Here is a 20,320-nt window from a genome sequence, read left to right on the forward strand (position 1 = left end):
ATATACAGTCTACAAATAAGACCAAATGAAGTGAATGAAGTCCCAGAAATCCTACCATGTCATAGTCTTACTGCTTCTAAAGATAATCCTGAGATAAAGCCAGGAACTTAAACATGTTCTTCCATTTTCTATCAAGTAATTATGGCTCCCTTTGTATTTGATAATCTTCAATAAAATGACCTCACCATTAATATTTTTTCCATCCTACTTCTAGTTTTAGTAATTATTTAAAAAATACCGTACATGTTTTTTTAAATAATAGTGGTACAGTTAAATTACTAATGTGCCCATTTAAATTCTGCATTTTATGGTGCTTTAACAGTTACTGCTGATTTTGAGCATATTTTAGTGGTTACACATTGCCCTTCTACTCCATCAAAGAACAGCAGTTTATGAAACATAACAGTGAATAATTTTCACATTTCTTTTAAGGTAAGATAATGCCTGTTGAATGTACAGAACAGAGGGCATTTACAGTGCTATATTAGTATAACTTAATAATTAAGTTCCCCTTGGATAGCTGTTTCTTGACAAGGTATTCCAGAGGATTTAGGAGATATGTTAATTATAAGATTTTAGAAGTAGATGGACACTGCCTATGCAGAATGAATACTTGGTTGACCTCCTCCCACCCTAAGAAGCTATTATATTTGACAGCTGATAATTTTCCCTCAGATTCATTGAGACATATTTGATATATAACATTGTGTAAGCCTAAGGTGTACAACATGATAATTTGATGCATATATATATTGTGAAGTGATCCCCACTATAAGGTAATTAAAACATATCCATTACCTCACATAACTACCATTTCTTTTTTATAGTGACAACATTTAAGATCTACTCTCTTAGCAAGTTTCAAATATACAATATTCTTAACTATAGTCACTATGGCAGCTGAAAACTTAAAGTTTATTATGAATATAATTCCACACTTGATTTGTACATTTTGACACATTCTTTCCCGTGTTTTTCATATCTAAACCATAAGTGCTTGATTCTCTATTAAGGAATTTCAAGTAGATCTCTTTTTCTCTTACACATTTTACTTCTTATTAATCTCTTTAGAGAAAATAAGAAAAGGTGAGGCCAAAGAAAGTAGGAATTTTTCTTACCATTAACTAAATCCAGATGTTAAAGACACAACACACTTAAAGCTTATCAGCATTTAAGGGGTCACACCAAGCCCTTCCATTCCATTTTAAAAAATAGTTCTGTGAATATTATGGTTAGAGAGAAATTACTGATTGGTCAAAAAAGTTACACTAAGATTTGCAAACAGAGCGTAAGTGATCTAGCTTTAATAATTCTGTGGCAGATTGGAGAGAATCTATAAAATGGCAAAGTCTGATAAAATACATTTCATTTTGTGAGAAGAGAAATGTAGTACTATTGAAATACAGAACCAAAAATAAAGAAATAACACAAATCAGATAGGGGAAACATTCATAAGCACAAAAATAATACGAAAAAAAAAAGAACTAGAGCTGATAGTTCACTGGAAATTTCCTATGTCAGTCAGCAATGTTAGGGTGAAAAAGGTAACGGAATAAAGACCTAATCAATCAGGGATTTCACAGACCAATAGTGAAGTCTCTTTGTGAACTCTGTAAGTAAATCCTAGACCAAGCATTGATTCAGGGAGGGTCTCTGGAAGACTTCAGCTAATCTGATGCCCTAGCAAGTATTACTTCCTTCCGTTCTAAGAGATCATTATACTCCTCATTTTACTTCAAATTCTCAAATTTGGATTTGCCTCCAAATCCTCAAATAAGACTGTATCTTCCATTAGAATAATGACAACTAATAATTATAGCTATCATTTATTGAGTACTTACTTACCCAAGACATATAGCTGGTAAGATTTCTGGCTCCAAGCATGGGTTTGTAATAACTACTCCACTTGACTAACATTTAAGTTCTGACCATGTACAAGGCACTGTTCCAAGTGCATGATGTGCATAAACTCTTTAATCCCTATAAGAAACTGTTTTATACAGAAAAGGAAACTGAACCAAGGAACATAGGTATTTTGCTTAAGGTTACACAACTAAAAAGTAATGAGGTTCAAATAGGAATCCAAGTATTCCAGTATCACATTCCATTCTTTCTTTTGTTCATTCTCTCTCTTTTTCTCTCTCTGCTTACTTTTGTTCATTCACTGTTTCGTTTATCAATTTATTCAATCTCTACTTGCATTTCATTTATCCATTCACCCAAGCACTAAAACTCTACTACCTGTTTAGCCTCCACCATATGCCAGACACTAGGTTGGTTGCTCAGAATACGAAGATTCCTATCTGAAAGTAACAAAATATAGGAAAAAAGAGTAAACCAAATCAAGCAACCAAACCATTAACAAAATTTATAAGGACCAAAAAGTATTTAAACACTGAGGAGTCCAAAGGCTTCAAGGCTATGACTTTGGACATTTTGGGTCTGCCTAGACTGTTTGTGTTAATTTCCATATTGCCTTTTAGCTCTCAGAAATCAGACCCAAGGTGTGCCTGGGTGGCTCAGTCATTAAGCATCTGCTTTCCACTCAGGTCATGATCCCAGGGTCCTGGGATGGAGTCCAACATCGGGCTCCCTGCTCAGCGGGAAGCCTGCTTCTCCCTCCCCCACTCCCCCTGCTTGTTCCCTCTCTTGCTGTCTCTCTCTCTGTCAAATAAATAAGTAAAATCTTAAAAAACCATAAGTGCTTGAATGGGAGAAGATTTTTGCAAATGATATATTTGATAAGAGGTTAACATAGAAAATACAAGTTGGTGAGAATGTGGAAAAGAAGGAACCCTCATACACTATTGGTGGAAACATGAACTGGTGCAGCCACTGTGGAGAAAGACAGTTATCATATGATTTCTCTCATCTATGGAACATAAGAACTAGGATGATCGGTAGGGGAAGAAAGGGATAAAGAAAAGGGGGGTAATCAGAAGGGGGAATGAAACATGAGAGACTATGGACTATGAGAAACAAACTGAAGACTTCAGAGGGGAGGGGGTGGGGGAATGGGATAGACTGGTGATGGGTAGTAAGGAGGGCACATATTGCATGGTGCACTGGGTGTTATACGCAACTAATGAAGCATCAAACTTTACATCGGAATCTGGGGATGTACTGTATGGTGATTAACATAATATAATAAAGTAAAGAAAAAAAAAAGAAAGAAAGAAATCAGACCCAATCTCATATTTCAAATTTTGTCCTACAAATAAACACATTTTGTCTTTGTTCTGAAATTCTCCAGCACAGAATTCATAGCTATTATTTCTAATTCCATGCTGACTCTTAAATCTGTTTCATCATATATAAATCATCTATTTACAAACCTTGCAAATCTAGAACACGGAACAAACAGACATAGTATCTGTACTCCATTTCAGTTATTCTCAACCATGACTACACATTATAATCCTTGGGAGAGTTGAATAAAAATATAAAGTGGATTCCACGCCAAATGTGATAAACGTAAAACTCCTATAAGAGAATACAGGCAATAATTTCCTTGATACTGGCTGTAGAAACATTTTTTGAGATAATGTCTCTTCAGACAAGGGAGACAAAAGCAAAATTAAAGTATTGAGACTACATCAAACTAAAAGGCTTTTATATAGTGAAGGAAACCACCAACAAAATGAAAAGGTAACCTATTGAATGGGAGAAGATTTTTGCAAATGATATATTTGATAAGAGGTTAACATAGAAAATACAAGTTGGTGAGAATGTGGAAAAGAAGGAACCCTCATACACTATTGGTGGAAACATGAACTGGTGCAGCCACTGTGGAGAACAGTATGGAAGCTTCCCAAAAAATTAAAAATAGATTTACCATATAATCCACTAATTCTACTACTGGGTATTTGCTCAAAAAAGGTAAAAACACTAATCCAAAAAGATATATATACCCTTTGTTTACTGCAGCATTATTTACAATAGCAAAATATGGAAGAAACACAAGTGTCCATCCACAGATGAGTGAATAAAAAAGATGTGGCATAGGGGTGCCTGGGTGGCTCAGTCGGTTAAGCATCCAATTCTTGATTTCTGCTTCGGTGATGATCAAGGTTGTGAGATCAAGCCCTGTATCAGGCTCCATGCTGGGCATGGAGCCATCTTAGGATTCTCTCTCTTTCTCTATCCCTCTGACCCTCTCTACCCCCTAACCCTCCCCACTTCCCCCCACCAAAGAAAAAAAATGATGTGATACACACACACACACACACACACACACAGACACACACACAATGGGATATTACTGAGGCATAAAAAATGAGATCTTCCCATTAGCAACATCGTGGATGAACGTACAGGGTATAATGCTAAGTGAAATAATTCAGGCAGAGAAATACAAATACCATATGTCGTCATCCATATATGGAATTTAAGAAACAAATGAACAAAGAAAGGGGGAAAAAAGGCACAAAAAAGCAGACTCTTAAATACAGAGAACTGGTGGTTGCCAGAGGGGAGGTGGGTAGAAGGAGGAGTGAAATAGATAAAGGAGATTAAAAGTACACTTATCTTGATGAGCACTTGATGAGCACTGAGTAATGTATAAAATTGTTGAGTCATTATATTATACATCAGAAACTAATATAACAATATATATTAATTATACTTCAATAAAAAAACATTCCCACTTTAAACCATATCTAAGAGTAGGGTCCAGAACTCTAAACCATATCTAAAAGTAGGGTCCAGATATATTGTTTTTAAATCTCCCTAAGTAATTATATGTTTAGTTGAGGTTAAGAACCACAGATCAGTATTATCAAGGTATTTTACTAATTACTGTATCCAATTTAGTCATCAAACCTGAAAAACTGTCTCGCATAAAGAGGGAAAGAATTTAAAGTAATAAAATAAAAAATGATTGGTGAAATGAATGTAATAAAAGATATGATAATAGATCCAAAAATTAGTATTCTTAATCCTAGTATTAACTAATTATTTTGAAATGTATTTATTGTTTCAAATGCAAAGACTACTATTTCCTATTTTTGAAAGATGGAAAGAAATAAACCTCTGTAATAGAGTTGACCAAATATTGCCCTACTTGGAAAATTTCTAGACCAGATGGTTTCTTATAGTAACTTCTCCATTAATGACTTTATTATTCAACACTGAGATCTGCAAAGTCATTATGACACAGGAAATACCTAGAAATTTTATTTAATTAAAATATCTAGCTGATGAGCCCTCACTTATCAGTTCTTTAGTTTAATGTTATCAACTGTGTTTCATTACTAAGTATAAAATATGTTTATTATTATCTCAGACATTCTAAGCCATTTTTAATTTCCACCAAATTTGAAAGCAAGAATATTTTAATCTGAGGAATATCTGTTACTTTGAGTTCTAATATTCTCATAATATTTTACTAGCATATAATTCAATCACTATATCTGGTGTATGCAGCTTGAAAGAAATATACTTCGGGGCACCTGGGTGGCTCAGATGATCAAGTATCTGCCTTCGGTTCAGGTCATGATCCCAGGGCCCTGGGATCAAGTCCTGCATCGGGCTCCTTGCTCAGTAGGGAACCTGCTTCTCCCCCTGCATTTCCCCCTGGCTTGTGCCTCAAATAAACAAATAAATAATCTTAAAAAAAAAAAAAGAAATATACTTCATTTTGCAGTGTCTTGAATCTAGATGAAATATGACGAATTTCTATTCCATATTCCCAAGATTGATATTAATAACAATCAGAAACGTAAGAAGTAGCCATTTCCCATATTATGATATATTTCATCTAAAAAAATTCTTAAATGATCTAAATAGAAGATATAAGGAGATATACGTACAGTGGCAATTTTTTGTTTTTTTTGTTTTTCATTTTTGTTTATAACTGAAAATCTTGAATTCTTTCTTTGTTTAGCTACAGAATAAAGAAATAACACTGGAGAGGATTTTTCTTCTTCCAGGAAGAATCACTCAGCACTTTTAGAAATGTAAATGCAAGGCAAATAGGCACCCCTGCCCTAGAAGAAGAATATTTAATGAAACCTTGACAAACTGTCTCTTCCAGTGTCTCTCCATATAAGAGAGGATAGCGGGAGGGTAATTTGCATAATTACCAGGAAACCTCAGGGGAGAAAGGAAAAACAAGACTGCTTTTCTTTTGATTTTGAAGTTCAGTGTTATTCCCAATTAGCCTACAAACTAAGACAACTGACCGGATCAAAAAGGTTTCCAAGAACTCATGAGAAGAACCTACCATGTGGGAAGTGGGAGTACGCACTAGGACCTGAGTCCAATGCCCAATATCAGTCACGGTTCTAGCTCAGTGTGTAGCTGAATTGGGAAGAACTTCCTGGTTTGGGAACCTAGGTGTGAAACTAAACCTCAAAGTGTGTCACTTGAAGAAGGAGGACTCCTCCCTGAAGAAGCACTCTGCCATGGGATGTTACTACTCCTGGGGGAACTCCAAGCCAAGCCAACAACTGGTATGGAATGATTTCATTTAGCCTGTATGTCAGTGGGCTATTGCAATGGTACATGGATGGCCACCTATTTTTAAAAGTGATACTTTAAAAACTCAAAAGAGGGAATGGCAGTTAAAAAAATGGCTGTTCACTTGTTATCTTATGATATTTTCTAGCTCTCTTTTCATAAAATGTTAAAAACACACAAACAAAAAACAAAAACTGGTGCTTTTGACCTGATTAAGTTTTGGGGGTTCATGGATAATTCAGGCAGAGCAAGAATGGTCCTAAGAGAGTACTACCTGATTTACTCTTCATTGGGTCACTTGAGTCCTCTTGCAGTCAAGTTAAATACTCAAAAGAGAGTTCAACTTATCTGTAGCCCAATCAGATCATAACTGTTATATATTTAAGGAATTGCTAATCAACATAAGGATAATAAATGTAAATCAAGCATTTCTATTTTTGTTTTTAAATTTAAAGTTGTTAAATTTTTTAAAGATTTTATTTATTCATTTAAGAGACAGAGAGAGAGAGAGAAAGAGCACGTGCACAGGCACGGGGAGGGGCAAAGGGGGAGAATCCCAAGCAAACTATGTGCTGAGCATAGAGCCCAAGGCAGGGCTCAATCCCATGAACCTGAGAGCATGATCTGAGTCAAAACCAAGAGTTGGATGCTTAACCGAATGAACCACCCAGGCATCCCTAAAATTTTAAAAATTTTAAATTTAATTTCTGTTGGAGAAGCATGCAGATGGTTAAAACACAAAAATTTAATCCCCAGGTAAAGAAAAACAGTTTACCATCAGAGTATCTATGAATGAAATTCATCATTCTAAGAGATAATATATCTTATTCTTGATAATAATTCTTAGAAAACTTGTAATAGGCAATTCCAAATCGAGAAATGGTTATTATGGAAAGCACCACAATGCTATGGAGTAGCATTCTCATTAAAGTCTATGATCATTATAAAGTTTCATAAAGCTTTATAAAGTCAAATATGCCATTTTGACCCATGCTACTCTATAGTGTATTGAGGTCTTGAACATGTATTGAACACTGAAGTCTTGGGCAATATATCAGAAGTAAAGAAATAAAAACAGGCTATGTTGAAAACAGACTATAGAGGGTGCACTGGAGAAGCAGAGAGAGTGGCTAGGAAATAATTACAATAATCCAGGTGAGAGATGGCTGATAGTGGTTCAGAGTGTAGTGATTAAATGGATATGGTAAGAAGTGGTCAGATCCTAGATATATTTTGAAGGTAGGGCAAATCTAATTTCTTTACAATTTGATGTGGGGTGTGAGACATAAGGAAGACTTGATATTCTTCACCTTGAGCAACTGGAAAGGCAAAGCTTCCATCATCTGAGATGGGGAAGATGCAGACTATTTGTTTGGGTGGAGGAGATACACGAGGTAAGTTTTTGCCATTTTAAGTGTGCAATATCTTTTAGATGTACATGTTGAGATGCTCAATAGGCTGTTGGATAAATGTGTTTGGTTACAGAATCTAAAGTAGAGGTAAAGGTTTGTAAATCATTAGAATATGGATACTAGTTAAGACTATGAGACTGATGGCAATCATTGAGAGAAGAAATAGAGGACTGAGTCACTCTATTTCAATAGTGACTGGGTCACTCCAACATTAAAAAATAAGCAAGAAGGGGTGCCTGGGTGGCTCAGTCGGTTAAGCATCTGCCTTCGGCTCAGGTCATGATCCCAGGGTCCTGAGATTGAGCCCTGCATCAGGTTCCCTGCTCAATGTGGAGCCTGCTTCTCCCTCACCCTCTGTCTGCCACTCCCCCTGCTTGTGCTCTCTCTCTCTCTATCAAATAAATAAATAAAATCTTTAAAAAAAAAGAAGTCAGGAAGAAGAATATGGTTCAAGAAAGAAAGGAGACGGAGACAGAGCCAAGTAAGAGAAGTAAGAGAAAAACAGAGTGTGATTTCCTGTAATGTAAGTACATTAAAAAAAGGGAGGGGGGAATCAAGGAGGAAAGAGCGACCTACTATGACATCAACTACAACAAAGGTTGAGAATTGGCCACTGAATTTACCAACACAAAATTAGTGATGATGGTAATAGGAGTGGTTTCTGTGGAGTGGTGGGACAAAGACCTTATTGGAATAGATTTATGAAACTGCAAAGAAAGCAACTGGAGAAAGTGAGTAGACAACCCTTTTGAAGAGCTTTGTGGCAAAAGGAGCCAAAAACAGAGCAATAGCTGATGGTAGAAGTAAGGTCAAGAGAGAATTGTTTGTTTGTTTGTTTTAGTTGGAAGAATTTCGTATGTTATAGGAATGGGATAAAGAAAAAAGAATGGTGACAAGGAGAGTACAATAAGAATGGCTGGGGTATATAACTGACTAGATGATTGGTGGAGACATCAACACAGGAGACAACCAAGTTGTCTTTGTCTAAGGTTTAGTTTTGTATTTTTTAAAGATTCATGCTCAGTCTAATAAGCTCTTTCATCCTCTTAGACACATGGACAAATTTAAGACTTTGCTTAAAGCAAATAGTCTTATATTTTGAACTCCATGAAATCAGGTAGTTGATATGCTGCCTTTCTTCACCCATGTTCACTTTTAATATTTGTATACTTATACTATTTACGTCGACTCCTTCTGTTCACAGGCTATAGGACTTTGAGAGCCAGTAATCTTTGCTCTACAAACCTCACAAGGTTATTACAGGGATCAAATAAAACAACTGTGTAAAAAGCACTTTGGGAAAGCTGTAAAGGGCTGTATACCAGTTATTTATCTTGTTCTTGTTGATGTGTACCTTTGTTAATAAGATTTCCACACAAGCTTGAAGAAGGGTTTGCCTATCTTTAAAAGGCCAGAGCCAGCATTAAGGAATATTCTTCAGAATACTCATCTTGGCATATGCAATTTCCCTGCAGATAATGGGGATTTCTGGTCATACAAGTTTAGGAAATGCTGAATACAGCTCCTCTTGGAGCTTGACAATATTAAAAAAATAAAAATTCTAATGAATACTACAGTTAAGATGTTAGTTCAAAAACGTATAGCACAACACTTCCTAATATTCTTGTCCGAGGAATTCTCTTTCTGGGGGAGTGGATTCTGTAAAACACACATTAAATTCCTACCAAACTAGTGCTTCATGAGAAATGATAAGATGGATAAACTCTACAAAAGTGAAAAATAAAAGTAAGTCAATTGCAGAGCATCTGAATAATAGACTTAAAAATTTTCCTAGGTTGACTCGGCAGATCAGACAAAACAACACACAGGGAAGGAAAAGCACTTGTTCTCTACGTCACTTTAAGGCAGCAAACCCTTGGTATAAAATAAACACTGAGTTATGCTAATAGGATGGAGATAAATGAACACACTTTCTGTCATATTCTGTGAATCAGTCTTTTAAAGTCTGAAGATATACTGCTTCAGCAAAGATGTGGGTTTTTTTTTCTGCCCTCATATCTGAGCTGATAATATAAATGACATTGAGTCTGCTCTCAAAGATAGGCAAGTCATTTCCCATTCTCTTCCCATCTAGTAAGGTCATAGTTAAAGCATAAAAACCCAGGCACTGTATTCAGAGAGATATTTATTTTGAGCATAATGAGTTCCCACACCACATTAGAAGATTTTTATTTCTCATTTTTGCCATCACATAGAGAGGATGCCTGACTTTTGGTCACAAGCTTTTTCTTCAACTCAGCTCCTATAAAACTGATATGGCATAACTTCATGTAGATATGAATGAACCACGGCACATCCTAAACATGCCTCTTCTGGGCCCTTTTGTAGCCAATCACATATCTCTAACCTCCTTCAGCCATATGCATCAAAGGCTATACTTGGACCTTCTCTTTCCTGAGAGGTGTGTCAACCCCAAGATGGCTAATTCATAAATCCCATCCTTTTGCTTGGTTTCATTGCTTGAAAATTCAAATGAAGAATAAAAGAGAAGTATACACATTATTACAAGTTACTATGAGGAATTAGATTACAAAATATGGGATCAGTGCACAGAAGAAAATATTCTGTTAGGGCTATTCAGATGTAAATATATCCAAGTGATAACTAACTTTGATACAGAGAAGAAATTGGGGGAATGAAACATGAGAGACTATGGACTCTGAGAAACAAACTGAGGGCCTCAGAGGGGAGGGGGGTGGGGGAATGCGATAGACCGGTGATGGGTAGTAAGGAGGGCACTTATTGCATGGTGCACTGGGTGTTATATGCAAGTAATGAATCATCAAACTTTACATCGGAAACCGGGGATGTACTGTATGATGACTAACATAATATAATAAAAAATCATTNTAATGAATCATCGAACTTTACATCGGAAACCGGGGATGTACTGTATGATGACTAACATAATATAATAAAAAATCATTAAAAAAATAAAATAAAATAAAAAAGAAATTTGGGCTTAATCAATAATGCATAAAATAAGCCACAGTTGACAAAGACTAAATTTCTGGAGGAACAGTTGTTGGCAGTAGTTGACATGTAGTGAGGAAGGCATATAAAAATGGCCAAAATGCAGTGACTACACTGAAGACATCCCCATGGATAACTACTTTTAACTAGAACTTAGCAGAGGACTCTAAAAGAATGGCATTTGTGCCAAAGACTGTTTATAAGTATTTTTAAATAGAAATATGGTATAGTCATAAGCCAAACATTTAAGTGTACAGCTATCAGCTTTGTGTGAGACTATGCAGAATCTTCATATTATGATATTTCATAATAGACCATAGTAGCATGATGAAATAAAATCCTTTTGTCATCCATCATAGAGGATTATATTGCTCATATATTAACTTTTCCTAAGTGCCTATTTTTGTCATTGGTGGTTCGTCTAACATAGAATTGTATTGCTAGAAATCCACAAAACCCTTCATTTTGGTAAAGGCACATGCCATATTTCATTTATATAACACTTCAGCTCAATGTCCTTTATGACCAAAGTTCTACANCCTATTTTTGTCATTGGTGGTTCGTCTAACATAGAATTGTATTGCTAGAAATCCACAAAACCCTTCATTTTGATAAAGGCACATGCCATATTTCATTTATATAACACTTCAGCTCAATGTCCTTTATGACCAAAGTTCTACAATGCAAACATTACACACTTAGTTCCTAGATTTTCTGATCTGAGGATTATTCTTGCCACTGATTCTCCATTTTGTTTTGTGAATTTTTTGGCCATAGTTTTTCCACCTATCAGAGCTAAAGAACTAAAAAAATGTGAATAAAGATCCATTTCTGATTTTGTCTCTATTCAGCTTTTACATTTACATAATACTGTTGCTAGTTATGTTACATTTTAATCTAAGAATAGTCATGAATTAATGTCAGATTCTATGAGAAGAGAATAACAAGAACAGCAATTTTGAAAAGTGAACAAGCAGCTTGGTCCATTCAGAGCACCTAGGTTCAAAGTGAGGATGACAAGTGAAGGAAGCTTGAGGGGGGGAACAGACAGCCACCAGTCTGGAAAGGGCCTCACATGTCAAAATGTGCCTCACACTTTGCATGGTCACTGTCAAATCAGCCACCTCCTTCATCCTTAGCTCTGTGAAGAACTAAAGTAATGTTTCAGTCACTGATGAATAAAAAATATCAAAATGTATTTCACATGGTAAATGTAACTATTGTTTTGTGAGACTTCTGTTTCAGTTTTACACATACATGGAAACAGATGTAATACATATATTGCAGAGTAAAAGGTTGAAATTAAATTGTATTTCTTATAGTGGGTAGCAGACAGGTAAGTTCCTAGTATCTGGGGTGTCCGGGGCAAAACAACAAAGACAGGTCCACATACCATAAATCTAAATATTTAATGATTATAAATCAAGTCAGCAAACTGTTAAGTAAAAATATAACCTATTATGTCCCTTGAAAATATACCTTCACTATGACTTTTAGACCAGATTCTAAATAATAATTCTCAGTCTCCTTGAAGTTCTATGCCAGGACTTAGCCAGATACGGCCCCTGGACTGTAGTCTGTGTCCTTCTCTTCCTAGTCTCAGCTCCTTCCAGAATACTAATCTGGTTTTGCCTGAATAGATACCTCAGATAGCACTTTCAAACTTTGTGGAACCCCAACAAACAGGCGTCCCTTGGCCACTCCTTCAGTCTAGGAATGGGTGCACTAGACTGCAGACAGAGTACAGACTTCGGTCCTGGGAAGAAGTCAGTAAAGGCTCTGGAAGCAGGTGAAGGTCTACCTGGTCAGAGTCTGGGCTTCCAGGTACCTGGCATGTGGTCAAGAAGGGGTGGTGGTGTGGCTCACAGGTGTGCAATTCCCCCTGGTTTCCTGAACTTCTCATCCTGTAGAGAGGCACAGATGGCCAAAGCAAGGCCCACCAAATCACAGCCCTTTCTTACCTAGGTTTAAGAGCCATACTTGTAATGATCAAAAATTTGGAATGCCACTGCCTTGGAGTATCTATTCAGAGTAAAAAAAGAGTAATAACTAGGAGAAGTTGTGGTAAAAATTANTTACTTGTAATGATCAAAAATTTGGAATGCCACTGCCTTGGAGTATCTATTCAGAGTAAAAAAAGAGTAATAAATAGGAGAAGTTGTGGGAAAAATTAAAAAAAAATTAAAAGTACACTCTTGAATAGAATGAAATAATCAACTCTAAAAAACAAATGAATATATATATAATAATAAAAGAAGAAAAGATGAGAAAAACTAAGATTTGGTTAGAATGAATTTTTAAAAAACCAACAGTAACGCCTATAGAGATCATCCAGGCACCTGAGAAGGAATGTGAGAGCATAATACTGTCTGGAGGGGAGAAGACCAGGGTTGTCATCCTGCTCTGGACAAATAAGTCATTTAATAGTTCTAAGTAAGCCTCAATTTCATTATTGGTAAAATTAAGACAAGGAACATCTCTATCTACTTTGGAAGCCTGATGTGTGAAAAAACGACAAATGGATATAAAATTGCAGTGTGAATGATTTTTTAAGAAGATATCTAATCAAGATGATCCCAAGTTAATACACTTCTGTATCTTCACATTGCTTTGAGAATAAAATTAGACTTCTTACCACAGCCTACAAGAACTTACATGATCTGACCCTGTTCACTGCTCCATCCTGTCTCCTGCTGCTCTCTCTCCTGACCACTAGGCTTCAGTGACCCTGTCATCCTTCCTTCCCAAGAATATGCCAGAGAAGCTCTTTCCCACCGTTGGTGCATTTGCACTTAGTGCTTCCTGTGCCTCAGAAACTCTAAGCTTTTCCATGTGTTTGAATCCGTGTCCTCTTTCAGGTTTCAGTTAAAATCCCACCTCCTAAAAAAGTCTTCCCTCATCATGTCTATTTGACGTACTTCACACCGACCCTTTAATCACATTTACTCCCTCTTACATGCACTTGTTTATTGCTTGGGCCCTTATCTGCCTTGTTCATTACTACATCCCAACCCCTATATCCTAGCACCTTCAGTAAGGTTGCCACTAAATATTTATTGAAAAATCCATGACCAAAAACATAGTATTAATAAATATTATAATCACAGTATTTATTGCTTGTAATCAAGTTTTGTTACTCACAGTCAGTGTCTCTACCCTTTACAACAAAGCTGTAAGTTGGGTATAACTATTTACCGGTAACTGATGCTCAGGGAGGTTAAAGTGCAAGGTCACCCAGCTAGTAATTGGCAGAGATGGAATTCGAATCCAGGTGTACTGACATCAAACAAATCACTATTCCATGCTGCCTCTCTGACACCTCCCATCACAATTAATTTATCTCTCCTTTAAACTCTAATATCATTTTTGACACTACTTATTTATTGTGTTTTGCAATATTAATTGGGGCATGCTGATTTTTCACTCTAGTTTCTCAGCAAATTTATTACAAAAAAGATGTCTTTTGAATCTCCACCAGTGTCTAACATCCCACTTATCCACATCAATTAGCAAATATTTGCAGCTGCAAAAAATAATTGAAAGTACAGAATATATGAGTCAGGAGCGTTATTATCTCCTTTATAAGAGCAGTGTGTTTATTGCAAAAATTTCATTAATTCTCCTCTAGAAATTAACAGGAAGAAAGTTATTGAGTCCAGTTCTGAACTTTTAATGAGTTAAAATTTAGTGTCCTGAAATTTTTATTATCCTATGAGTATTTATGTTCTCCTAGAACAACTGATTAAATTTATGTCCCACAGAAACACTTACACTAGTTTCAGTTAAGCTTACTTTTTCTTTTAATTTTTTGTTTTTAAAATGTTGATAATAATTACACAGCTTTTCTATGAGTAATAAGGCCTGTTTCAGAGTGTGCTTTTTTGAAACTATTTTTATCAACTATTTTGTCAACAGAATTCTCAAGCCACTGACATAAAACATCTGTTGGCTAATAACCCACCCTGACTATGTAATTTAAGGAACTTTACTACCCTAAGCAAAGGGTAATCCTTGCGACTAGATTTTACAAGTCACTTGCTGGCAGTTCCATAGTATCTAACAATAGTTTTGTGTATTTCTCCCCAACCACCACTTTGCAATTTGTGCATTAATACTACAGTCATCCTCCACTGATAATCTTCATTGCACAGACACTCCCTAAAATAATATTTCCTTTTTTTGTCTGAATACCCTTTTAAATAATTCTCAATAAAAAATTAAGTGGTAGGATTTAAGTTTCAGTCCTATAAAACTTGTTATTCAATGGTAATGAAACACTTTGAATAATAATGCAACAGAGAATAATTTTGAAAATGGGAGATGCTTTATAATGTTTATGTATGCAAGTTAGGAGTATTTCTATAGGGATGATAAATGTAGTGATTAGGATATTATTTTATATTTTATCCATAAATGTCAGCAGTTAGAATACTGTGGGGATCTAATATACAGCATGGTGACTATTATCAGCACTATTGTATTATATATTCAAAGTTGGTGAGAGTGAATCTAAAAGGTTCTTAGCCCAGCACATACACACAAAAGGTAATTAGGTGACATAATGAACGTGTTAATTAACCTTATTGTGCTAATTTCTTCACAATACAGACATATGCTAAATCATCATGTGGTATACCTTAAACTTGCATGTTGTGTGTCAATTATATCTCAATAAAACTGGAAAGAAAGAAATGGCAGGCAAACAAACATGATATGAATGAGTAAATAAATACATGAAAATAAAACTGATGGCAGCCAGAGGTAAAGGGATTGGGAAATGGATGAAATAGATGAAGAAGATTAAGAGGCACAAACTTCCAGTTATAAAATCAGTAAGACGTGGAGATGTGATATACAACATAGGGAATATAGTCAATAATATTGTAAAAATTTTGTATGGAGACTGATGGTCACTATCCTTATCATGGTGATCATTTTATAATATATAAATATCATCAAATCACTGTTTTGTACACCTGAAATTAAAATAATGTTGTATATCAATTATACCTTAGTAAAGAAAAAAACACAAACCCCTCAAACTTTCAAAATACTTACTTGAATGACATCTCAGGAGTAATAGGAATTGAAATAGGTCACTTATTTTAAATTAGAAAAAAATATGCATGATATATAGTTTAGGTTTACATTGGAGGATGGGACATGCTATTTTAAACAATACTAGTGTATCATTATTTCAAAGCATTTGGAAATCACTCCTCCTACAATTCTGGGAAGTTGGTGAAAAAAAGAATACCAATAATTACAATGTTTAAAAATCTTTAGTTACATCTATAAGGAAGAATAAGTTAATAATGGCACAGAATTTCTCTTCTATACTGGCTGAAATGCCTTCTCCAAGAACTAAAAGGCAAAGAAAAGTAGAGACAAGGACTTTACATCACCAACTACTCAGAATCCTCAGAATCTGTGGAATCCAATAGAGACAAACAACTACTATACATAGGTCCTCATTCTGATAGTAGAACCAGTTTCTGAAAGTTAATCTGACATGAATTGTCTTACATTCTATAGTTTCTGGATATTTAGGGGCTATATGTTAAAAGAAACAACATTTGAAAAAAAAAATATGTGTGTGAGTACCCTCTTCTCTCCTGAAAGTACCAGGCAAACGCTTTATATATCAAATGGTTTGTTAGGGAATAGACAAGATCTCAAGTTTTTTATGTCTTTCAAAGACATACTTCTTTAATTCTTGTCTGGATTACCATAAATACAGCATTGTTAAAAAAAAAACACCCACAATATTTTGTAGACATCTAAGAAAAGACTTCATGGCCACCAAGTCCATTTTTATACCCAAACAAGTATAATTCTATCATTCTCTGAGAAAAGGTATAGCATGGTATTACTGATGACATAATTAAAATGAAGCAGTAATAGAAAATTCCATGTTGGCTTCCTAAACTGAGTTTTGTGTGCAAACAGCTTATTCTAAAGAGCTCGGTGGTTTGTTTACTGAATTAATGTCAGTTTACTTATCTGAAGGGACGAGAAATAATTTCATTCAAATTTGAAATACAGCTCATGAAACCTAGCTGTCAGACTATAGTTTATTTTTAATACTCAGCTTGAGATTTCTATAAGATACATGGATAAAGGCTAAAACAGTGAAGCCTTAAATTAAGAGCTATTTGCCTCTCAGCCACCAGAACTGACAGCAGTCTCAGGAAATTAGTCTGGTTGACTTGGCTTCCTTTGCTTTTATACTTGGAAGGAGGAAACGTAAGAAGCCCCTCCACTTGTGTCAGCTGGATAAGTAACGAAGTGTTCAGTTTATTTTCAGGTAAGAAGTCTGGTGCTATTGCTTTGTGGTCCAGTCACTTGCTCCTTAATCTCTATGCTCTAAAACCTCTTGACATTCACAATGACACCAATTTAGCTACCTAATTCATGTAGTCTTGTTGCTTAAAGAGTTCAACCATCTGAAGATGTAACTGGTAAGAGCAAATGTCCCCACAGATTGTCTCAGCCTCTGTCATCTTTATCTAATTCCAGACCTACCAGCAACTGACCTTCCTTTTGTGCTAGAAACAAATGGTATAGCCCAGAAAAGGGCCAAACAGACTGCTGGTTTTCTTAGCCTGGGTAGAAGCTCCAACCAAAGGAAAATCATTCTTTGTAAAAAACAGTAAAAGTCCCAAGGCTTAAGATATTCTTTTATGTAATTTCTCATCAACAGGCATACTGTTAAGACCTTCTTAAGCACCAGAAAATCCTAAATCAAGCAGAGATAACCAAAAAATTTTTTCAGTGATAAGCCACAGATGAGTTGCCAATTGTACATAATATCATTTATAAATCAAAATTATTGTTATTATATTTAAAAAGTCCTGGATATATATTATTGATATACCTACCTGTGCAAACATATTTATTCAATTATTCATATGCTCAATTAGATATATAATTGAATTATTTCAGAGAATCAAGTTAATAGCAAGTATTGAGAAATTCAAATATGTATCTATGCATACACACATATGCATTATTTTTAGGAAAATCAAATTAAAAGCAATAAATGAAAAGTCATCATCAACTTTTGACCAACAAATCAAAAAATAATAATGTTATCACATGGACTTCATATTTCATATTTCTGTCAAAGGCTATAGCAAGTAAATATTTCCATGTAGGAAAACGTCATATGTGTCATACCTTTTCATGGACTTTCTGACCAGGTTCCATCCCTTCAAGATGTTCTGATTCTGTGGACCCCTCACTTGATGCCATTTTTCTTTGTATATGAACATTTTGTTCACGCAAGGCAACAATCTGCAAAATAAAAGCACTATGCCTTAAAAATCTAAAATAGAGCATAAAGTCTAGAAAAACTGAATTTATTCAAATGTAGTTAAGAACTAATGAACACAAACAAATAATTAGAAAAAAAGCATTAAATTTTACTCAGGTTATTACTTAAAATATTTTTAACATTTAGGTTAGAAGTTTGAATAATAATTATATGAATATGAAATTTACTGAAGAAAGTATTTTCCAGTTGAAAAATTTATCTATGTAGTTGGAAATGTGTCTAAATTAATGCCATGATCCATGTGTTATTAATTCAGAAGTTACTTTTAAAATTAATTTATGAAATGTGATAAAATTCATATTGGTCTACATTTTTAAAGTATAAAAGAAACATAAATGAAAATATTGCAAGCTGAAGGCTAGTTATGAGCACAGTCATTCACCCTAAGGGGCAGCATATCTGTAATTTTAAAATAAGCAAATACATAAACTGGACTTAATTTTGTGGCACTATCATGAGTACTTAGAATTAAATTGGTCTCATCATTATTTTAATGGCTATTATCTTCGTGCTGCTAGTTCAACTATAGTTAATTTGCAGGAGACTTCTCAAAAAGCAATTAACTCCTGAAAATTTTCAGCTCAACTTTACAGACATATTTTCAACTGAGAAAGATTCTCAGATAGTTGTAGTTTAAGTGATCTTAATAATAAACAGAGGAAAAAATAGCATTCTAACATTTTAAATGGTGTTTCAAAACACAGATGCTATTTGTACATATTTTGGAAGTATTTTACATTAATACCACCACATATTTCATGGCAAATCTTATTATATTATCAACTCAGATACTGAGTTGGTATTAGTTCTTGGGGAAATCAATGCCCATAGTATTTAATACACAATAAATAGTCAATCACATATGAGACCAGTATGTCACATAGACCAATAATCACCAAATAAACGTTAAACGTCAAGAAGTTGGGCGGTTGTGCCCATCTCTGCCACTGCTTCAATGCCGAGATGCACAATGCTGTGTTCCTGAGATCAGGTATCTTGTATATGACCTCCAGCATTTGAGCATATAGCATATCCTTTTGTAAGGGCATATCACCAAATAACGAAGAACAACTCTGTAAATACTCTTCTTCTTGAACTGTAATCAGTAAACAACCGGCTCCCTTGCTCTCATTCTTGCCAATCTACAAGCTATCATCCACAAAGCAGCCAGATTCACCTTTGAAACTTAAGTTACATTGTGTCACTCCTTGAGTTCCAAAGAACCTCAATGTTTTCCCAACTTATTTAGCATAAATTTAAACTTCTTAACAAAGACTAGAATATCTTACATGATTCCCATCAGTCATAATGGCCTCCTTTCTCTCTCTCAAACACACCAGGCTCTTTTTCACCCAGATTTTAGGAACTTAATCTTCCTGCCTGAAACATGCTATCCCAGCAAGGGCCACAGTTAACACAATCCCAGCTTTCAAAATTCAGCTGAAATACCATTCCTCAGAGAAAAACATACCTTGCCATCAACCACTTGTTATAGCTTCCCTATGTATTATTGGGTGTATTTCATTGATTAAAATATAATATTATTTTCCTTTATTTACTTAATCACTTTGCTTGTTTATTTAGCTATCAGAAGTCCTAATGATAACTCAGGGAAAACAATTTTCAAAGGAATACCTTACTGAAAACATTTTCATATGAAGGAGCACATCATATTATGTGCAAGGTTTATTTTACTCAATAAAAATGTGTTGACTTAAATAATGATTGGATAGGGGTAAACAAAGAATGTAAACCTAATTCATTCAGAAGTAACAAAAGATAATGATTTAGAGTATGTGGGAACCTTTAGAGACATTTCTCTGATGTTAGCATAGAAATGGATTATATCAAAGGAACAATAAGAGTAAAATAGTCCCTTGGTATATCATTTTTATATTGCATTCTTAACATCTTGTCTCTTGAATGAAAGAATAATATTATCATTACATAATGAACTTTTATTATGAATTTTTAAAAATTTAAGCATTGTACACTGACATTCCACTAAGATAACATCCATGACTTAACAAATATGTTAACAAAGGTAACAATAAACTTTAAAATTCTATGCATTTTCTTCCATTATTTAATCTACATAGGAGGGAAGAGAGACCTTTAA

The 20,320-nt window shown here is 34.8% G+C and overlaps 1 protein-coding gene across 18 annotated transcripts in view; it reads right to left on the minus strand.

Annotated features, from left to right (window-relative positions):
- PPFIA2 (PTPRF interacting protein alpha 2) overlaps positions 1 to 20,320 on the minus strand; it is a 479,196-nt gene that overhangs the window by 125,797 nt on the left and 333,079 nt on the right. For all 18 annotated transcript variants that reach the window (XM_034643759.1, XM_034643753.1, XM_034643752.1 and 15 more), the window contains one exon: positions 18,045 to 18,161. In XM_034643759.1, the coding sequence (XP_034499650.1) occupies positions 18,045 to 18,161 (117 nt within the window). The remainder of the gene's footprint in view (positions 1 to 18,044; positions 18,162 to 20,320) is intronic.

The sequence above is a fragment of the Ailuropoda melanoleuca genome, chromosome 15 (genome assembly GCF_002007445.2).
Source record: "Ailuropoda melanoleuca isolate Jingjing chromosome 15, ASM200744v2, whole genome shotgun sequence".
Taxonomy (NCBI): domain Eukaryota; kingdom Metazoa; phylum Chordata; class Mammalia; order Carnivora; family Ursidae; genus Ailuropoda; species Ailuropoda melanoleuca.